Consider the following 19,107-nt stretch of genomic DNA (forward strand, 5'->3'; position numbering starts at 1 on the left):
CCAAAGACATGATGTTAGGTTGATGGGTAATCCTAAATTGCCTGTGGGTGCAAGTGGTTGTTTCTGCATTAGGTCTGCGACAGATTGGGGATCAGCCTTTGGCAGCTGGGATGGATGGAACTGGATAAGTGGAAGAAAACAGATGTCTTTTAAAACTCATTAGATATTAATAATGAAATACTAGTAAATAGGACTGAGTAGCTTTCATATTTGAACTACCGAGGATTTCGTATGACCATCGATATTGGACTTTAAAAAGCCATGTTTAGTGCAAGGTAAATTCTACACTGGCCTCTTATGCTTTTCTATCATAAATAGCTTTATTTTCTCCCTGTAGCTGTTTGGAGGGTTTCCTTCATTCAATAACAGCATGAGATTTTTCCATTATTAAGCTCCATATGCTTTGTGGTTGTGTATCTGTGTAAATTTTACCTTTATGTGAACACCAGAACACCAACAGATGGTTGTTGGATGCTTTAGTTAAGCATTTTCTGCTGATTTGAGGCAGCTGCTGTGTGCAGTGGCACATTCAGAGGACTTAAACACAGCTTTATGTGTGACATGATGTGAGGTTACAGTCAGGCTATTCCCTCGTCAGCAGCTATTTTTATACAGGAGTGACCTGAGCCGTTTGATCCTCATTTCCTGCTTTAAAGAGATGGACCCTAATCTGATCATTTTTATCATCCTGACTTTCAGAGGTGCCAAGTCTGAACTCATTGTTTTAAAGTAAACTGTTAGCTGATAGACTTATTAGCAGCTCATCAGTTAAGTTATGGGCATGTGTAATCTCTTAAGCTCCAGGAAATCTTTTTACATTCATGGACAGAACAGGATGAGATATTTGCTGCCTGTCATTTTTCCTGGACACAAAATATTACAAAATAGTCAAGAGCATTTAATGAGTAATCAAGCACACTTTAATTTTCCTTTTGTTTAACATTTTTAGTGATACATTAAAGTCAGCAAATAGGAAAATTTGTCATAGTTTGGGGATGCATTTCAGCCAGTGGTGTTTGAGATTGTGTCAAGGAATAAAACTCAGAAAATTATCATCAGATTTTGATCCACCATACAACATCATCTGGAAAGTGTCTGATTGGCAATTTTCAGCATGCAGGATAAGCATACCATAGAGAAACACACAGTGGAGCACTATCAGTCGTAGACTGGGCTCCCCAGAACACAGACCTCAACATTATTGAAGCAGAGTGGGATCATATTGACAGAGAAAAGAACAAAATGCTGCCAACATCCAAAGGAAAGCTTTGAATGTCCTTCAGGGAGCATGGAGAGCTGTTTCTGAAGAAAGTAATTCCACGAAAGCTTTCCTAAGAGAGTTCAGAATGTGTTGAAAAACAAAGATGGTCTTACCAAATATTGTCTTTACAGTTTGTTAGAATTTTACAAACTCTGTTTTGCCTCAAACCCCATATGTGCTTGTAGATCTTTTAACAAATCTCTGTAACTATTTCCCATTTTCCCAACAAAATACAAAGAAATGATGATTGACTCAGACTTGCACAGCACAGTCACTTTGTCAGCTTTTATATGAGCAAAATAGATATGATAATTCACATCCTGCTTTCTTATAGTATTTAAAACATCTTAGGTCTGCTTTACTGGACCTGGGTGTAAAAAACAGTCATTGAATGTCAGACACATTTCAACAGATTAAGAGCCTCGAAAATTACACTGGGGACTCAATTAAGAAGGCTCATATGGCCCCCGGGCCTGTTAGAATGTCATCAAGCAGTGGCAGCAGCAGCAGTATTACAGTTTGAGATTACTCATTACATAAACACCCCCACCACCCACCAAGACGCATAGAGAACCACACATTTAATTACAGTATACACTAAATTGACTGCAAACACAAATTCACACAAGCACAGCGATACTTTAGGGTGAATCAGTGTTATTTGATTCAGGTATCACTCGGGAATAACAATCAACAGAAACTGTCTGGCTCTGCTTCCCTCCTCCTGGGATGACGTCTCGCTGCAAAATTGCTTACGTCAGAGCCAGCGAATGGAGGCAGACACACTCACTGTGTGTTGGCAAACGGAGGTGATGCTTTAGATGAGGGCTTGAATCAACATAGCCTCTGCAGTTGCTGTGGAAAGACTCATTTACTCCCACCAAGAGCATCACAATGTGGCATTAAGTCTTGCATAGGATTAAGGATTTTTGGAAAGCAATGTGGAAATTCTAGTCTTCCTACATGGGCCTTCTGTTGTTTAGTTAAATAAAAAAAATTTCTGTCTACAATTTTTTGCTTAATTTAAAGTTTTGTAAAGATATCCCTGGTTTTCTATGGTGGTATAGGATTTGAACCCAGAGCCCAGTTCTGGGTGTGACAAACAAAGGAGACCACAGACAGTCTTTGAGTGATGCTGAAGATTTTTATTAAGTAAATCAGATAAGCCGTGTATCAGCCATATATATTAGTCAGTACATTTAAATCACCTGAGTTTGTGAATGGAAAACAGCTTTAAATGCTTTAAAGCCTCCTGAGCCCAGCCTGCTCAGGTTTGTTCGATCTCTAACCAGTTCAGCTCCACCCTCAGTTGCCTAAAAGTAAACACAGCCAGCATGGAAAGAACAACACAAGGTCAGCTATAAAACCATCACACAGCCCACAGGTGGCCTAAAATAACAGCAGCAGACACCTTGTGTGACAAACTGCACAGAAACATGTTGAGTGTTTTCTGATGTTTGTTGAGTTGTTTGAAATGTTGCATTTGAAGTTACCTGGCATTTAAAAGATGTGACTCCTTGTAGTCTAGTATAATATGGTGCAAATGGTGCAGTTGTTTTGCAACTTTTGTTTCCACATCATTTACATCAGTCATATGTGATAAGCATCGATCATGGACATACTAATAGTATTATTTCCCCAATTTAGGTGGAAACTTGGGCAGTAGCACAAAGTAATCAATAAGTCTCAAGCGTGTTAAACCTAAAGTAATGAGCCTGTTACAAAGATGTAAGTAGTGCAAAGTACAGATAATTGTGTGAAAATGTAGGGAGTAAAATTTAAGCATGCAACAAAAATAAATATTCAAGTAATGGACAGATATCCAAAAATTCTACTTAAGTACTGTAGTACTTTAGTACTGTAGTATTTTAGCTGCCACCTTTGGCATTTAACCCCAAATAAACAACCTTGAAAATTCTTCAAACCCTTGGATCTGAAATCAGCCTAAACAGATATTACATGCTAGCATGACATAGTGTCTAGAGACTACAGAAAATCCCAGTTTGTAGACACAAGCCTGCCACTGTTTAATATCACAATGGTTCTGTGGCTACTGGGTTTCAAGCTGTTGGGCTGCAACTCCATCGTTTCTTGTCTATAGTCATTTGCGCTTGTGTGGTCATAAAACTAAGAACAATACATGCATACATGCATGTTAGTAATGGAAAAAAATGATATAGGCCACCTGAGTCATGTGCAAGGATTTTTCTTTTACTGCTTGATGTCTGTACTATGTTCAGACTCAGAGATAATAAAGCAGTCGCTTGCTACTGAAAGGCTAGGTAGGCTTTTTCACATCCTATTTTCAAATCCTATCAACATCCATGCTCACTAATGACCATGTAAGGGATACACATCGTATGCTGTCCATGACAGTTTATTGCTTCTCACTCAATTGCCTTCAAGAATGTCTTGTGTTTCCTTTGCTGAACATAATGATTGCCGAAGATACAACTCATGCCAATCAGGACTACTGTTTCAAGCTCTGCTGCACAAGGTCATTTAGGAGAAACCCTTGTAGCTGGACAGCCCATCGCGTATTGTCTTTGAATGGCTTCCCTGAACTGTTTCGTGATTTGTAGACTGTTTGAGTGGCACTGTGGTTCTGTGCGGTGATTTGTCCCATGAGAGTGGCCCTGCCTCTGCCATTGCTGCCGTCAGCATCTCTGCTACAACTGTGCATGGATACAGGATATTGGCATTTACTGAATTCAAGGTGGCATCTTTTCAATTAGAGGCCAGTAAAATACCTTTTCAGCCTCTCGAGTGGCCTGGCGAACTACAGCCAAGGGGGCCCCGGGAGTATAATGATGCCTGGCACAATAGTGCCACTGTTCTCCAAGCCGTTCCCAGGAAACCACACAACATGTGCCATTGTGCACTGTGCTTTGCTGCCCAACCACGTTGCCTGGCTTTAGCCAGAGATACCAAGAGGCCTGGCTGTGCAGTGGAGCTCACAGCAATGTGGTTGGTAGGACAGGTTCAGAGGACTGCTAGGTGAGGAGTTTATTCAACGCACACTGTATTTGATGCGGTGAAACATTTGTGAAAAAAAGAGCTGGTACATTTAAAAGAGCGGGCTGTGAAACGGAAGAAGCCTGAGAGAAGAAGGAGAGCTGAGTGGTTGCCAGGAATGGTAGTACAGAAAACCCTGAGCATTGTGGCAATGCTGAACCCTCTTCAATAAAAGGGGAAACCAAGAGAAAAGTGACAAGCAGAAAAATGAAGGCACAAAGACGGGTAGAACTGGTTTGTAGCTGGTCTTGGCTGGTTCTGCTCTTTTTATCCCAGTGCTGGGGATTTAAACATTTGTGTGTTCCTCCTTTGTGGCCCCCCAGTGTCATAGCTTCCACCGCTGTTTATGCAGCAGACCAAAGGAGAACATTCAGGGCAAGCCAGATAGGGGGCTTTAGACAACAGCGACCAGGAGATACATGTCACTGGGGCTTTTCTGGGCCTCTCATGTCAGATGGTCAGCTAAGACAACAAAACACTACAGGATACCCAGGAAATAGAGTCCTGATGCAAAGCCCAGTGTGTCACAGCTAACTCAAAGATGTGTATGCTCAGTGTAGACCTGTCAGCTGATGTGTTAATTATTCATGGCACTTGCCAAAACATCTATTTTAGTGGGAGCTTATTTTTGCTTTTGATTACAGGAGGAAATGTTGGCTAGTTTTACAGTCATGTTGATCTTGATTTACTTCCATTTCCAGTGTGTGGTTTAATAAAAAGTTCATTTAAAAAAAAGAAAATTTTAATTGAATTCACTGAAATTTTTCGCATTCTTTTTCTGAATCGTCTGAGTTGTCTTTGCCATCCTCTTCTTAGCAGTGGATAAAATCATGAGTGTGGTGTTTGAAGATACAGACACCTTTGAATGACCTCAGTGATTCTGTGATTCTTTTCATTGTCTTGTTGTTATTACATGCCAGAGAACTGCCATAATATGGATGATGTTTCATTGCAAAATGGTCATCTTAAACTCCTATTTTTTTCTCTTACAGATCCACCGAGGAAAATAAGAGCTTCACTTTCTCGCAAGAAGTAAAAAAGGTCACATAATTTCAAGGGACAAATTATTAGCTACTGTAGCAGATATGAGTGAGGATAAACCAGCAGAGACTGTGGAGAACACTCCAGCTGAGGCGAGTGCCATTCCTAATGGGAAAGGCCACGAGCCTGGGGAGGAAATCTCAGCATCAGCCAAAACACCACTTGCAGAGGACGGTGAAAAGTGAGTATACTATAGATTATTACAGTGTATACTTGTGTCAGTAATGCACAACGATATACAACAATGCTTAACCAGTTTTTTCCACTTAATTATGTTGTTGATATGCACTTTTCTTTTTTTTTGCAAAGGTAAAATGTCATGTGTTTTTACATTTAACAAGCAAATTCTAAATAATATCAGTGTTTGAGGTAATCTGGAAGCTACTATCACTGAAGTAGTCATTTAAAAACAAAAGGTAAAACAATGTTTGGAGTAAATTTGGATTTCTTTTATTTTGCTCATGTTGCCTTTGGAAAATACAGGTCCATAAATATGATATATTACTTACTTTTTAGTAGTCAAAGGTTGGTGTTGTTTCAATAAATCACTAAAACAATTTAAAGGTTTTAAAAAAAATTATTCAGTCTTGGGTCTCAAAAGTGCCTCTAATAAAACAGAACAAATTCTCATAGCAAGATAATGCCAGAGGTCAAGGAAAATGCCAAACTGGATTCTTTACCTTAAATGAAGTAAGTTGATTTCTTCAGTGGCTGCTCTGACTTGAAGTCTTTACCTGTGGCAGTCCAAAGACAAAATACTGTATATGGGTGGAATTTTGTATTTCAATCACTATACTCACAACACATTGAAGACAGATACAGTGCAGTAGATAAGTTTGTTCTTTCCAGTTAGACCGATTATTCTAACCTGCTGCCTGTGGCTTAGCTGTGGCCTAGTCATTAGAGTGACTCTCATAACTGAAGGCACAACCCATGTAACAGCAAATAATGCATGCATATTACATGTCTTTTGAAGTGCCTTTAAGTAAAATATTCTCATATCGCCTTCTCAGTTACTGTACCGGAATTTGTGCTGGATAATGGAGTGTGCTCAGTGCCTAATTATCATGTCACTGGCTGTCTAGCAATACTTGTTGTATCCTGTGCCCATGTAATAGATGGGATAATTAAAGCGTCTCTCTCCAGGACACAGGCGATCATTTATAGACAATCCTTTCACTGTAGTGTTATTGCTCTTATTAAATTATGACTCTGGGTGTTGTTTTTCCACTTTGTGCTCTCGTTGGGTGATGGATGACCGCTCCCTACGCTGCTTGTAGGGAAACTGTAGCCAATAGTGCCCAGAATGCTAGGTACGTATGATGCAATAAAGGAGCAAAAAATGTTTCACAGTAAGTGTGTGGCATCTGTCTCACCTGTTTTCTCTTTGTGAAAATTAAGGCAGAAACACAGTAAGGCTGTTAATTTGAGTGTTTTTGCTCTTAGTGCGGCTCCTTTGTCCTCCTCTGACAGTTTTTGTGATTGTTAGTCCTAACAGGACTGAAAATGCAGACACCAATCTACCAGAGAGCCAGGAGTTCTTATCAGGCGTGGAGGAGAAGAAGACTACACGCTTTACAGATGTAAGTTCAAACGGCTTTATTAGAATTATAGGCAAAGCCTGCAAGTGCTTGAAGTTATAACACGCTTACTCTGGCCCTCTGTCTCTTGTCGGTTGCAGTTTGAAGGAAAAACCTCATTCGGGATGTCTGTCTTCAACTTGGGCAATGCAATCATGGGTAGTGGAATCCTAGGACTTGCGTATGCCATGGCCAACGCGGGCGTCGTCCTGTTTTTGTAAGTTGTTCATAAACGTCCGATGTGAGGAACATGTTACTTCCTTGATTGCACGTTAACCGCACTACATCACTGACACGCCTGATTCATTCCCTCCCTCTAAGGTCATTCCAGGTCGAGATCGGCGTCACTCATAAATAGCACCTAATTGAAAAATATAATTGTTTTGTATTAACCCAGCAGCAGAACTTCATTATGACACAGAAACTGGCAACACCGGGCACATTTGTTTGATAAATAATGACTCAGACAGATCGTACTGGAACTCATTTACATGTGCTGTAAACAAGTACATTTGCAGTAACAGATGCAAAAAATTACCACTTTTTTTCTGTGCGGTTGTTATTCTACCTTCAGACAGTGCATGTGGGTGCTGTGTGTGAGAACAGCTTAACATTTATAATAGCAGTGCAGTCTGTCAGATTAATGACGTCACAGTCCACTGCAGTTGTTATTTTCTGTCCAATTACATGCACTGGAGGTCTTTTGACCTTTCATTGACAGAGTTCCCATGCTCTCTATGCTTGATTGGGCCATTTATTTATTTATTGTTGGTTATGGTATTTGTTGAAAAGACAGAAGGTGATCAGAATGATCATGGGGCATCTGACCTCAGGAAATCACATGATAGGGTGGGGTTAGGTTTCACAATGGGCTCACCCAAAACTTTGGCTGATTGTGACTTACACCTGTCTTCATACTTTGTCTTGTGTGATTAGGTAGAGGATCATTAGGGGGTCCATTGTCCCTCCTGGGGGGACACTCCCATAGGGCTTAAATCTGGCACTCTCCACCATTTGATCCTAGAACTGAAGAAGCTTCTCGGATGAGAGGTGAAACGTCTCAGAGTCCAGACGCTTTTCTTTCCAAGCTCCTTAGACCACGATGATCTGAATGACTGAGAACCTTCACAGACGATCAGAATGATCCTTAAAATCTTGCAAACTAAATACTAAATTGCTTTAGATTTTGTTGTTGTGTCATCTCCTGGCATCACCCAGCATATTTTTATATCTTTCTGTCATGGTAGCTGCAACAATCACATGTTAAAGCCCAAAGTCCCAATCTTTAATGCAAAGAGAGGGTCATACAGGTTCAGACAAGCAAACAAATGCACCAAGGCAAAAATCCAAAAACAACAAAAACATCATTCATCTATAAAGCTCACTGGAAACACAAAGACGCTAGCAAAAATACTCGAGCAAAATCTCAACTCCAAACAAAAGAACTCAAGGAGAACAGAGTAGAAAATGTTGAAGGGAAACCACAAGACCGTCTCTCAAAGGAACGGGGGGACGCAGGGGAGTATATATACTGAGGGTGTGATACACGGGTGTGGCCGTAGACTGTCGGGACATAGGACAAAGAGCGGAAGCAGAACTAACGTGAGTTGGATGAAGGTGAACAATTATAAAAAAAAAAGACATGACACCGCCCTATCTGAATCCCATTCCTTTATAGACAGGTCTAATGTAACCATGTATCCTATCTTAGCATCAGTTTCATAATGACGTGATTTATAGTAAGACATAGTAATAATCTGGGGTGCAATATAGTTCCTATTTCTTTTCTAAAACAACAATATTAAAGCTAACGTGTTGATTCTATACTGGACTGATGAGCTGTCAAAGCTTTGCGTGATTTGTGGGGTCTTAATGTGCATGTTCACAAAGCTTATAGTTTGAAGATTAATCTGTTTTATTGCACAGTTCTGAAAAATAATGAGGTTTGTGTTTCTAGAGGATAATCCCATGGGTGGAATCAGCACTTTCACTCATCTTCTTGTCTTCTTGTCATCCCTGAGTGATGGTGAGAGACTGTAAGGTGGCTGGTGCTGAACCTACACATCTTTCTTTGAATGATTAAAGGGCACTGTTCTAAGACGCATAGCACTCAATTTCTTAGAGATTTCTGACAGCCACAGTTTATTGAACTGTCCTTCAGTTAAAGTGAAACGTCAAGTAATAAAATGTATAGTAGCGCTGTGTCTTTGGTGTGCTTGTAGCTTGATGATCGATCTTTAAATGCCATTCAAGGATACTACATCCTTGTTTCTAAATGTAAATCTGTCTTGATCCAAACTGTTTCATTAGTTTGTGCCGTACAGCCAACCAGTGATCATTTAACATTTCATTTCGTTTCATTTAAAAATTGAAATCTGAGGCCTCGCTTATTTCAGCAAGACATTGCCAAGCTGCAATGCACACAAAATGTAGTTATACTGCACATATAGCAACACCATGCATCTGTGCTGAAAGCTTGCAATCCAAATCAGTAACCCTATAAAAAACTGTTGCTACAATAGAAAATGAAGAATATGACAAAGTAGTCCATAACCAACGAGCATGTGTTTTAAGGAAGAAATCACTTTTAAAAATAGTCGACATACCATTAATATGTTGCCTTTGAACTGTTTTCAAGTGGATAGGTGCATTTTTACAGCATCCAAACCTTTTGTATTTGTGATGTTATTTCCAAGGCAATTATGTGTGCGTATAGAAAGCTCCTTATTTTGAACTTTGTTGTGTGAATGCAATAGAATTTTGCTTGACAGTAACCAACAGCTGAAACTAACTCATAGCAAATAAGCATGTGCGAGTTTATAGTACGTGACCAAATGAAACAAGTAGTGTCTATTTATCCATCCTGTTATAGATGAAAGCCTCTTCCTTTTTGTCTTTTTGTCCATATCTGTATGATCTTGTACCAAACAATAGACCAGCAACTGAGAAACAAAGTCAGGATCAGAGACACCATTTGGCAAGAAATGCTGGAAATGTTTCTGTGCTCTAGATAGGGCTTCAGGCTGTCGATTGCTTCAGAAGTCCCATATAATCTTTTATTAAATGCACTGGTACTTATATAGTGCTTTTGTTACTCAATTTGAGCACTCAAAACACTTTATCACTATGAGCTTCATGTACACAAGTGCTGTTTTCCTTATCCTACAGCTTTCACCCAAGGATTCTTTGACATGCAGGACGGTGGAGTCAGCGAACCGCTAAACCCGTTTTTTTTTGTCACACTATCATACAGTGAACTGTGTCATTCTGAACACAATACTAGTGTTTGCTCAAATAAGTGGAAAAAAGACAACAACATAATAATATAAATGAATGAACTACTATAAGCTAAATTGCATATGTTAATATGTAGGCCTGCAGGGCAACAACCCACATACTGTAAGTCGTTATTGACTGTGTGTAACTCAATAGTTACATGTATTTTAGTTGGCAAACTGTAGGGATGGCTGAATAATATGCATGCATGATGTTTAGATGTTTACGCTCACTGAATACTTCATGAAATACAGTTCAAAGTCACGTTCCACACTCGATTTAAACTTCAGCGGGTCGTCTTTACCATTTTCTGTATGCCTAAACGCATTAAGTTGCTACAGTGTGATTGTGAGATTAAAAATTTGTGTTAGAGTGCAGTTGAATAGGTGTACCTAATGAAGTGTCCAGTGAGTGTATACCTTGTATTTGTCTACTATCTGTAAATATTTATGGTGAATGCTGACCAGATGTAAGGTGATTTAAGGTTTAGTTATATCTCCAGATGTTTTATACCACCCCGATTTTTGCTTGTGGGTGCTTAAGTGGGTCAGTGTCACTGGTCTGGGCAGGAATGCAGTGGGGTGGAAAGCTGAGAACAGAACTACAGTGACCCAAGTGTGTCAGTCTGTCTGACTGTCAGCAGATCTGTCCTCCCACTGCCACTTGACTGACTAAATCCTTGCCCTCAAGTCAGCCCAGCATTCTTTCACATAGTTGGAAAAAAAACCCCAAACAAACAAAAAAAACTGTAAAGTGGCCAAGAGTTGAAGGAGAGGTGAAAGACCGGCTGCCTAGCCTTTCTAAAGCGAGGGAAATGGAGAGAGGAGGGCGTGTGAGAAAGAACATTAATAATGTTGCCAACAGTAACAGCAAAAGAGAAAGGAGAAAAATAGTTGAAATGAAGTGGACGGGGTCTGGGAAAGTCAGTATATCACATGTGAAACGTAAACGAAATTCTTAGAATTGTGATATTTCTCTAAACTTCTCTTTTTAAAAAATCCCAGTAAAATGTTAGAATATTACATTAAAGTACTGACAAGTCATCTATATAAATACACATATCCATCTATAAATACAACACAAGTAGACCATGTCTTTGTGGTTACTCTGTGCATGTATATTTATACACTAAGAACATTTATTTTTCAAATCTTTGCTAATATCAGCTCTGATTTCTAAACAGAGACCACTGCAGATGGTCAGGCATCTGGAGCGGTCTCTGTTTGAACAATGGTGGCTTGAAAAAAACAGAAACTCAAAATAAAATATATTTTTAATGAGCACAACAGTGAAATCTGTTTTTGAAGGCGAATACAATTAGCCTGTTCCTGTGTCCAATTATATGAATCGAATTATCGAATAGAAAAGAGAAAAGAGAAGAAGAAAAATTGCAAAACAAAAGATCCTCTAAGGAAATAACTCAGTTCTTGAAAATGGAGAGAATGACATGTTGTGGCTGAAGTAGGTTATTTCCCACTGTGGAATAAAGAGAAGGGTGATTACTGTTTACAAAGGATTTTGCTCGTTCTTATTGTCTGTCAATCTTAGGACTGAAAATGTTTTTTTAAACAGCCCATCTGGTGTGTGAGCCGTTAGTTATGAGGCCAGAGGGGCACACAGGGTAACCTCCTTGGTTCAGCTGGAGTAACAATCTGGTATAAATCGAAGCCACGGGGACACCAGTTTTCCTACGCAACTATAGATAATGAAAGCTTATTGTGCAGCTGTATAAATAACCTCTGGCATAATGTGCGGTGTAAAAGTGTTACATATAAAACCACTTTTTTTTTTTTAGGGTTGTTGATTAGTCGTGAAAGTTGGTGGGAGAAGTGGCAGTAATGTTCATCTGATGTTGTCCTTTTGTTTCAGGTTACTGCTAACAGTGGTAGCAGTGCTTTCATCATATTCCATCCATTTACTGCTGAAGTCGTCTGGCATTGTAGGTACGTGTGGAGCTAAACGATGTGGATTTTCTCATTAGCATACATAAATTGATTGCAGTATTGAATGATTACAGTGTGTGAATCCTCTCTACTCTATGACCTGGATTTAATCCATAAATAATGTTCTTTTATCTCGCGGCCTTTATCCCTCAGGCATACGTGCATATGAGCAGCTTGGATACAGGGCGTTTGGCACCCCGGGGAAGATGGCGGCAGGTATCGCCATCACGCTGCAGAACATTGGGGGTGAGGTCACACACACTGTCATCTTCCCCACACTGCCACACTGTCTTTTCTATTATTTTATTTTCAGGGATATTTATATTATTATTGATATTATTATCTGCTGCAATATGTTTGTACTAACATATGTGCTTATATGTCTTGTCCACAGCCATGTCCAGTTACCTTTACATAGTCAAATATGAGATGCCTTTGGTCATCCAGGCTTTTCTAAAAGTGGACAAACCTGCAGGGTGAGTTGCTAATGCACACAAAATATAAAATAGTACAAATATTTGTTTGCACACTTTTGCAACGTTTGATATCAGATCCAGGGAGAACAGAAGGCGCAGAATGCAAATACTACTCTATATAGTACTCTTCAAAAGTTTTCATTGCAGTTTTTAAGGTGTTCTTGAGCGATAGTTCTACAGGCTTTCTGAAGGTCATTCAATATTTTTCTTTAGACACTGGCTGCATTTTTGCTCATTGACCATCTTCAGATGAATGTTGCTTATTTGGTGCTCATATTAAACCATCTAACACTGTTCTTTGACTCATTCAACAGTGAAAAAGGCCCTCACTGAGTTATGCATCTACACATAACAGAAAACTTTGCAAAGAAACTATTTTAAATTGTATCTTTTGGCCCTTTTTACTAGCATGCTTTTACAAAAACATGTCATTTCCACCCATTTCTTTATCCAAATCTACAACAATACGAGAGATAACAGAGGAAGGCATAAAATAGTATTTTTGCATCAACAAGATGATTCACAGAGAGCTACATCTCGACATGATGTGCAGCATGTCCTTAAAAAAATTAAGGAAAATTGTCAAGTGCAGGACAAAAGAAGTGGCTGATTATAAACTATTAGCAAACAGCAGATGGAGAGTATCTGACATTTTGACATTTTTGTTGAATTTATTGTCAGTATGTAGAGGGGAAGGAGAGTAGTGTAACAGTGACTGTCTTCAGCCATCTGTAAAACATGGTGGCGGCTGTGTCATGGTTTGGGGCTGCATTTCAGCCAGTTGTATTGGGGATTTCATGAAATTGATGGAATGTGGAAAAGTGCAGTCAGATTTTGATCCACCATGCAACACCATCTGGAAAGCGGCTGACTGGCTGATCCCAAACACACTGCCACTGCAATAAAAGCATATGCGGGTGTAAAAACACACAGTGGAACACAATCCATCACTGATAGGCCTCCCCTACACCTTGACATTATTGAAGCAGTGTGAGATCATCTTGATAGAGAATCAAACAAAATGCAACTAACATCCAAAGAAGAGCTTTGAATGTCTTCCAAGAAGAATGAAGAACTGTTCCTGAATTTTCCCAGCAAAATATAAAAAAGTTAGGGGTTGCTCAGCACTTTTCCACAGTACTGTATGTCAAAAATCTGTTCTTGTAAAATGTAAAAACTATATTTTGGTCTTGTTGCTCAAATTATAAATGCTACATTTCAATGTTTTGCAAAAGTATGATAATGCACTTAAATCTGGGTCAGTATGACATTTGCTGACATCCACAAACCTCCTCACACTACAAAACGTAGTGTACTCTTCTCAATGGGACCTCATGCAGTCATTCTGCGTCAGCAAAGATTTCAGCATCTACAGAGGAGTCCTGCCAAGCTGCGGCAGTTGTCGGGCCTGGTGCTGCTCTGGATGCGCTGAGCAGCTGGCGTGAGAACAGCTGTCAGGGTCACCACGGAGGAGGAGAGCACCGCGACCAACGAGAGCACTGACATCAAAACACCGCTAGACTCCACAGCTGAAAATGTAAACCATGGGATATCACTGGTTAGTGCAGGTGGTCTCAGGGACAAACAACACTCCCTTTCTTAGATGGGATTTCAAGTGTGATCCTGCCCTGTCAGCCTTTACCCCAATTAGAGCTTCTCCTCACCTACCTTTTTGTTTTTGAGAGAAGGGGTTGAAGAAGGGGGGAGAAATGAGAGTGTACAGGTTACAGTTGCAAGTTACTCAGCCTTCAGACAAAGAGGCTTATGGAAAACTTTAAAGTGGAGGGACTGTTTCCTCCAAATTATAAAGCTTGCCACAAAAATAGTGCATGCACATTGTTGGCTTTTACCTTTAGAGTGGGGAAAGAAGGCTCACTGCTACATTTGCTCGTAAAAGTTTAGATTGATGTGTCACACTATATGCAGTCCCAGTAGAAGTAATGTACTGTGACGCAGCGTCCACGTTGTTTTCTGGTCTCAGCTCTGTTTTCTCTGTGTAGCAGTCTCGGTGCTGTGGGTCACGGTCAACAATCACTGTTTATTTGAAATGACAGGCTAGATTGTCCCAGTGGCATTTCATCCTGTCAGTGGGTGCGCGTTTATGTTGCTGGACTGTAGAGGGGGCGGCGAAAATAATAGGAGAGCATCACATCTCCTAACAAACACAACCATATACTAAACTGTGAATTTAATTTAAATATAAATTTTGGTGTTCTCTGTCAAATGGTTTTGTTAAATCCTGCTTGTGCTGCACACAACCTCAACAAACATTTAAAATATTAACTTTAACATAGATCATTTCCTTTGTCTCGTGTGCACGGGGTTGCATATATTTTGACCACCCTCTGCATATGTAAACGTGTCCGTGTCCTTTTGTGTTTGGGTGTCTTATGTTGCTATCTGACATACACAATTAATGAACACTGGAGACTGTGTCAGCGTGTTTGATTACATGTTTGATCGCTCAGCTTATGATCAGGTTGCTGGTGCCTCAGTGTCCAGAGGGCTGTATCTATATGTTCTTATGGAGGTAAATTGCGATTCTACATCTGTCTTTTTTAAGGAATTGTGTGTGTGTGTGTGTGTGTGTGTGTGTGCATGTGTGTGTTTCAGTGAGAGATTGTGTCCCACAGGCCAGATGGCTGTAGGGCAGGGTAAGATGAGGATAGACGAGGGATAGATGAGCCTGTTCTTTTCTAAGATACGTGACCGTGGGTGTGTATCCTTCAACAGATGTTGCATCTCTCACCTGACAGAAGGCTGGAAATGAATCACCCCATACTGTGTCCTGCTAAAAATAACTCACAGGTTTCTTCCTAGACGTTGCTCTTCATGTGACTGTAACGTGTGGCCCGTTTTGTCAGAGGAGTCTGTTTTTTGTATGTTTTGCTCAACTCCACATATAAATCTCTTCTTTGTAGCCAAGATTCTGTTTTTCCTGCTTTGCACAATATGTAGTCGTTCCCTGTGTTCCATATAACACTGATATGATATGCAATGATAGTCAGATTAAATACAAAAAAAGTGTATACAGTATATTATCTAAACTCATAATATACTAATATAGAAGAACCTCCTTTATGACAACATCCATGTTTGTGTCAGTGTCCATGTTATTCAAAAGAACTTTGGGATTAATGTTACTGAGTGTAGTCTTTGTTAAATGTGACTCTTATCTTAATTTGCAGAATAATAACAGCTGACAGGTCTGGAAATCCATTTAATTAGAGACATTAAAGTTAAACTTTTTATTTCCTGTCATGTCATGCCATGCAAGAGCCCCTAAAAACCCTCTCATAAAAATATCGAGGAACGTGACCTCTGCTTCCTTGTTACAGCCACAGCTTTTTGTGTCGTGTGCTACGGGCAGCAAAGAGGCTTATATTTTCACCTCTAAATGTTTGACTTCAAGCCAGCTGGATTTTGTGTATGCTCCTTTCTTTTCAGATGTGAATTAAACTGCTTGGCATATTTGTGGCGATAAAGAATAATCCTTTTTTTTAGCGCACTGTGTAAGGTGTTCACACATTTTTTTTCTTATGCATCGTTTTGACATTTAGCTGTTTCTGTCTTGTGTTTCTGCCTCTCTGCAGTGAATGGTACCTGAATGGAAACTACCTTGTGATCATCGTATCTATTGCAATAATATTACCACTAGCTCTCATGAAACAGCTAGGTGAGTGTGAAATGTCATGACTTTTTTTTGGAACTGGATTAAGTAGGAGCTTATTTTTTGCTGCTCATGCTAAACTGTGGCTCATACAAGGTCAAGCAAGGCAGTATATTAGAAATATGAATGCAGTTCTTCTCTCGGCATCCTGTTAGCTCAGCTGTTTTCCCTCAGAAAATGTTTCAAACAGAAGGAGGACCCCAGGAAAAGCTTAAAGCCTAGAGCTTAGTGCTAGCTAGCTTTAATTATGCTGCTTTAGAGAAGCTGCTGGCAGCAAAGCTGTGATGAAGAAGAATCCCTGATTGATAGAATGCTAACATTGCGTTTTAGTGTTATTATAACCCAGGGGTAACATAGACTAACTCATTTAAGCCAAGTTTGTTTGACTTAAAATGATTCAGTATATGTTTTTGTGAAATGGTCTAGTCTGGCCTAAACCTACACTCTGGTCTAAACTGTCTTAGTCAAACCAACCTTAGATATTACAAAAAATTTGGCTCCTAAGATTTAAAATACTTAGCAATCAACGATGCTTTGAGTAGATTTATGTCCACTGTCAATGCTTAAACACTGAACCAAGCATATTGCCTAAATAAGAATTTCCTCTAACTCGTTTGATTAACTGATCTCATATCTTATAGTATTTTTTTAATCAAATATTTTAAGGCCCTTTTATACATGTTTTTGTTTTGATTTTAGGACAGTGAATTCTCTCTCTGGATGATGCCCATGCTTTATTAATAGTTTTACTGGCAGCAAGAAGGTATTTCAGGGCCAAGTGAGATGTTTTTTTGTTTTTTTCCCCTTTTTTAGCAAAGAGGACAAAACTCAAATGTAAGACACTAGAACCAAGGTCCCAAAACTACAGATCTTTGATATGAGAAGGTAAAGATAAGTTAAATAACTAAAGCTACATCCATAGGCTAAATGAAGCAGGTTAGCAAATAGCAGATAGGATCCAGGTTCAGTGGGGAAAAAAGAAGCAAAATCTGAAAGAAACGCTACGAAACAGCTTCAACATTTAAAAAGTAAAACGTGAAAGAGAACTCCAAACAATGACACACCTCCTTCTTTGTCACATCCCGTATTCCTCTTCTTTGTAGAAGTTTGCAGGTACAATAAAGAGAAGAGTTCATTCATTTTCTAAACTACAACTCTTGTGGCACACATTGCATTTCAGAAAGACAGTCGGATGTCGTGCATGATAAAGCAGCACAAAATAAAATAAAGGAAAGGAAGAAAAAGGATGTCTAGGTTGGAAATGACAAGAGGGTGCATATTTTCTGACCTCTTGTAAGAAGTCCGTGTCCTGTCGAGTCACCGACTGGAACAACAGAGCCAGTCGGTGCAGCAGTCTGACTCCACTAATGAGCTCTGAGCATATTAAGTCAGTTTATGCTGTGTGTTGTGCTGCTTTACCTCACATGTGATTAGTTATTAGTGATACCTTAGATGTTTCTTATATTTCATGACGACATGAAAGGCTAATGAATCATTTGTGTTACAGGATATCTGGGATACACCAGTGGCTTTTCACTGAGCTGCATGGTGTTCTTCCTCATTGCTGTAAGTCCTCTGATTTTAGCAACGCACACATGTAAACGACACGTCACATCTTTATTATTGTCTGTTGGGTGACAGCATAGTCAGATGTGCTGGGAGCCTCCCACCACCTATTTAGTATTCCCTACTGTCCCTACTCATTGCTGTGGACTAATGTCTGCATGCGGCTGTTCCAGGCTGTGTTCTCTGTGTTTCTCTGACCTAGTTTTGGCTGCGTGAGCTATAATCCACTCTTTACTCTCTCTCTCACTCGCTCTGGTTTTCTCTCTGGGGGTCTCAGTGACATATTTTCTACCTGTTTATATATTAACTGCGTCCCAAAGCCTTCGTTTCTGCCTGACACTTTTTTCCTCTGCTATGAACAGGTCATCTACAAGAAGTTCAACGTCCCTTGTCCATTTACGGACTTTTCATTTAACGCTACCAGCACTACCAGCTGGATGAATGTCACAGATCCTGGTGGGGAGGAAGATCCTGCCTGTATTCCCAAAATGGCCAACCTCAACTCTCAAGTAGGTTCACGCATGTCACTCACTCTGCAAATGCACCTCCACTGCCATGGCCACTGACAGCCACCCACTTATTTCACAGTCATCTTCAGCATGTTGCCAGTGCCTCTTCACAGTCTAAGCATGGAAATCTTGGTTTGAAGCACTCAATTGCACTGAGCAAGAGATCAGGACATTTATCAAGCTTTTAACACTAGACACAACCCAGATTAATTAAAGTCTTGAAGGTGGACAGTGACCCATGAGCTGTCTGAAGAAATTGCTTTGGCATTTGGGTTCCTATAGTGACATCACCAGGTTTGCCCTCTCTGGGCCAGAGACAGGTAATGAGTGAAATGGGAAAGGCCTGACATTTTACTAAGTACATTTGTTTTGTTTTTTTCTTTACAAAGACTAGATACGTTCACAGCAGGATGGTCTTCAAAGAACCTTAACCACAGCTAGATAAATTTATCAGTTCACTTTCTTTCCACGGCCTGTTCCAGGAAGCAGATTTAACAAACTGTGTGCGTAACCCTGAACTCCGAGTTTATAAACTCTGCGATCGGAAACTCCAGAACAGGGATCAGAGTTAACTCTGAGTATGTTCACATTGATTTATGAGCACGTTTGTGGGTAATAAAGAAGAGCCAACAAAAATGCCAGGATTCACCATGGCAACTGGTCAATAAAGACCAGAGCCTCAATTTTTATTCAGTGAAGCTAGAAATATGTGGAAGCATCTTAAGAGACAGGAAGTGGGGGGAAAATAATTTTACTCAGTGCTCATTTTC

The 19,107-nt window shown here is 39.8% G+C and overlaps 1 protein-coding gene across 2 annotated transcripts in view; it reads left to right on the plus strand.

Annotated features, from left to right (window-relative positions):
* LOC113022515 (sodium-coupled neutral amino acid transporter 3-like) overlaps positions 1-19,107 on the plus strand; it is a 32,288-nt gene that overhangs the window by 9,223 nt on the left and 3,958 nt on the right. Inside the window, exons 2-11 of one of the 2 annotated variants that reach the window (XM_026167986.2) lie at positions 5,269-5,498; positions 6,598-6,630; positions 6,807-6,900; positions 6,999-7,114; positions 12,043-12,116; positions 12,270-12,362; positions 12,511-12,592; positions 16,186-16,268; positions 17,770-17,828; positions 18,191-18,337. In XM_026167986.2, coding sequence (XP_026023771.1) covers positions 5,362-5,498; positions 6,598-6,630; positions 6,807-6,900; positions 6,999-7,114; positions 12,043-12,116; positions 12,270-12,362; positions 12,511-12,592; positions 16,186-16,268; positions 17,770-17,828; positions 18,191-18,337 — 918 coding nt within the window. In that variant the 5' untranslated portion in view covers positions 5,269-5,361. The remainder of the gene's footprint in view (positions 1-5,268; positions 5,499-6,597; positions 6,631-6,806; positions 6,901-6,998; positions 7,115-12,042; positions 12,117-12,269; positions 12,363-12,510; positions 12,593-16,185; positions 16,269-17,769; positions 17,829-18,190; positions 18,338-19,107) is intronic. The other variant, XM_026167987.2, reaches the window with a different exon arrangement.

Source organism: Astatotilapia calliptera, chromosome 5 (assembly GCF_964374335.1).
Source record: "Astatotilapia calliptera chromosome 5, fAstCal68.1, whole genome shotgun sequence".
NCBI classification, from domain to species: domain Eukaryota; kingdom Metazoa; phylum Chordata; class Actinopteri; order Cichliformes; family Cichlidae; genus Astatotilapia; species Astatotilapia calliptera.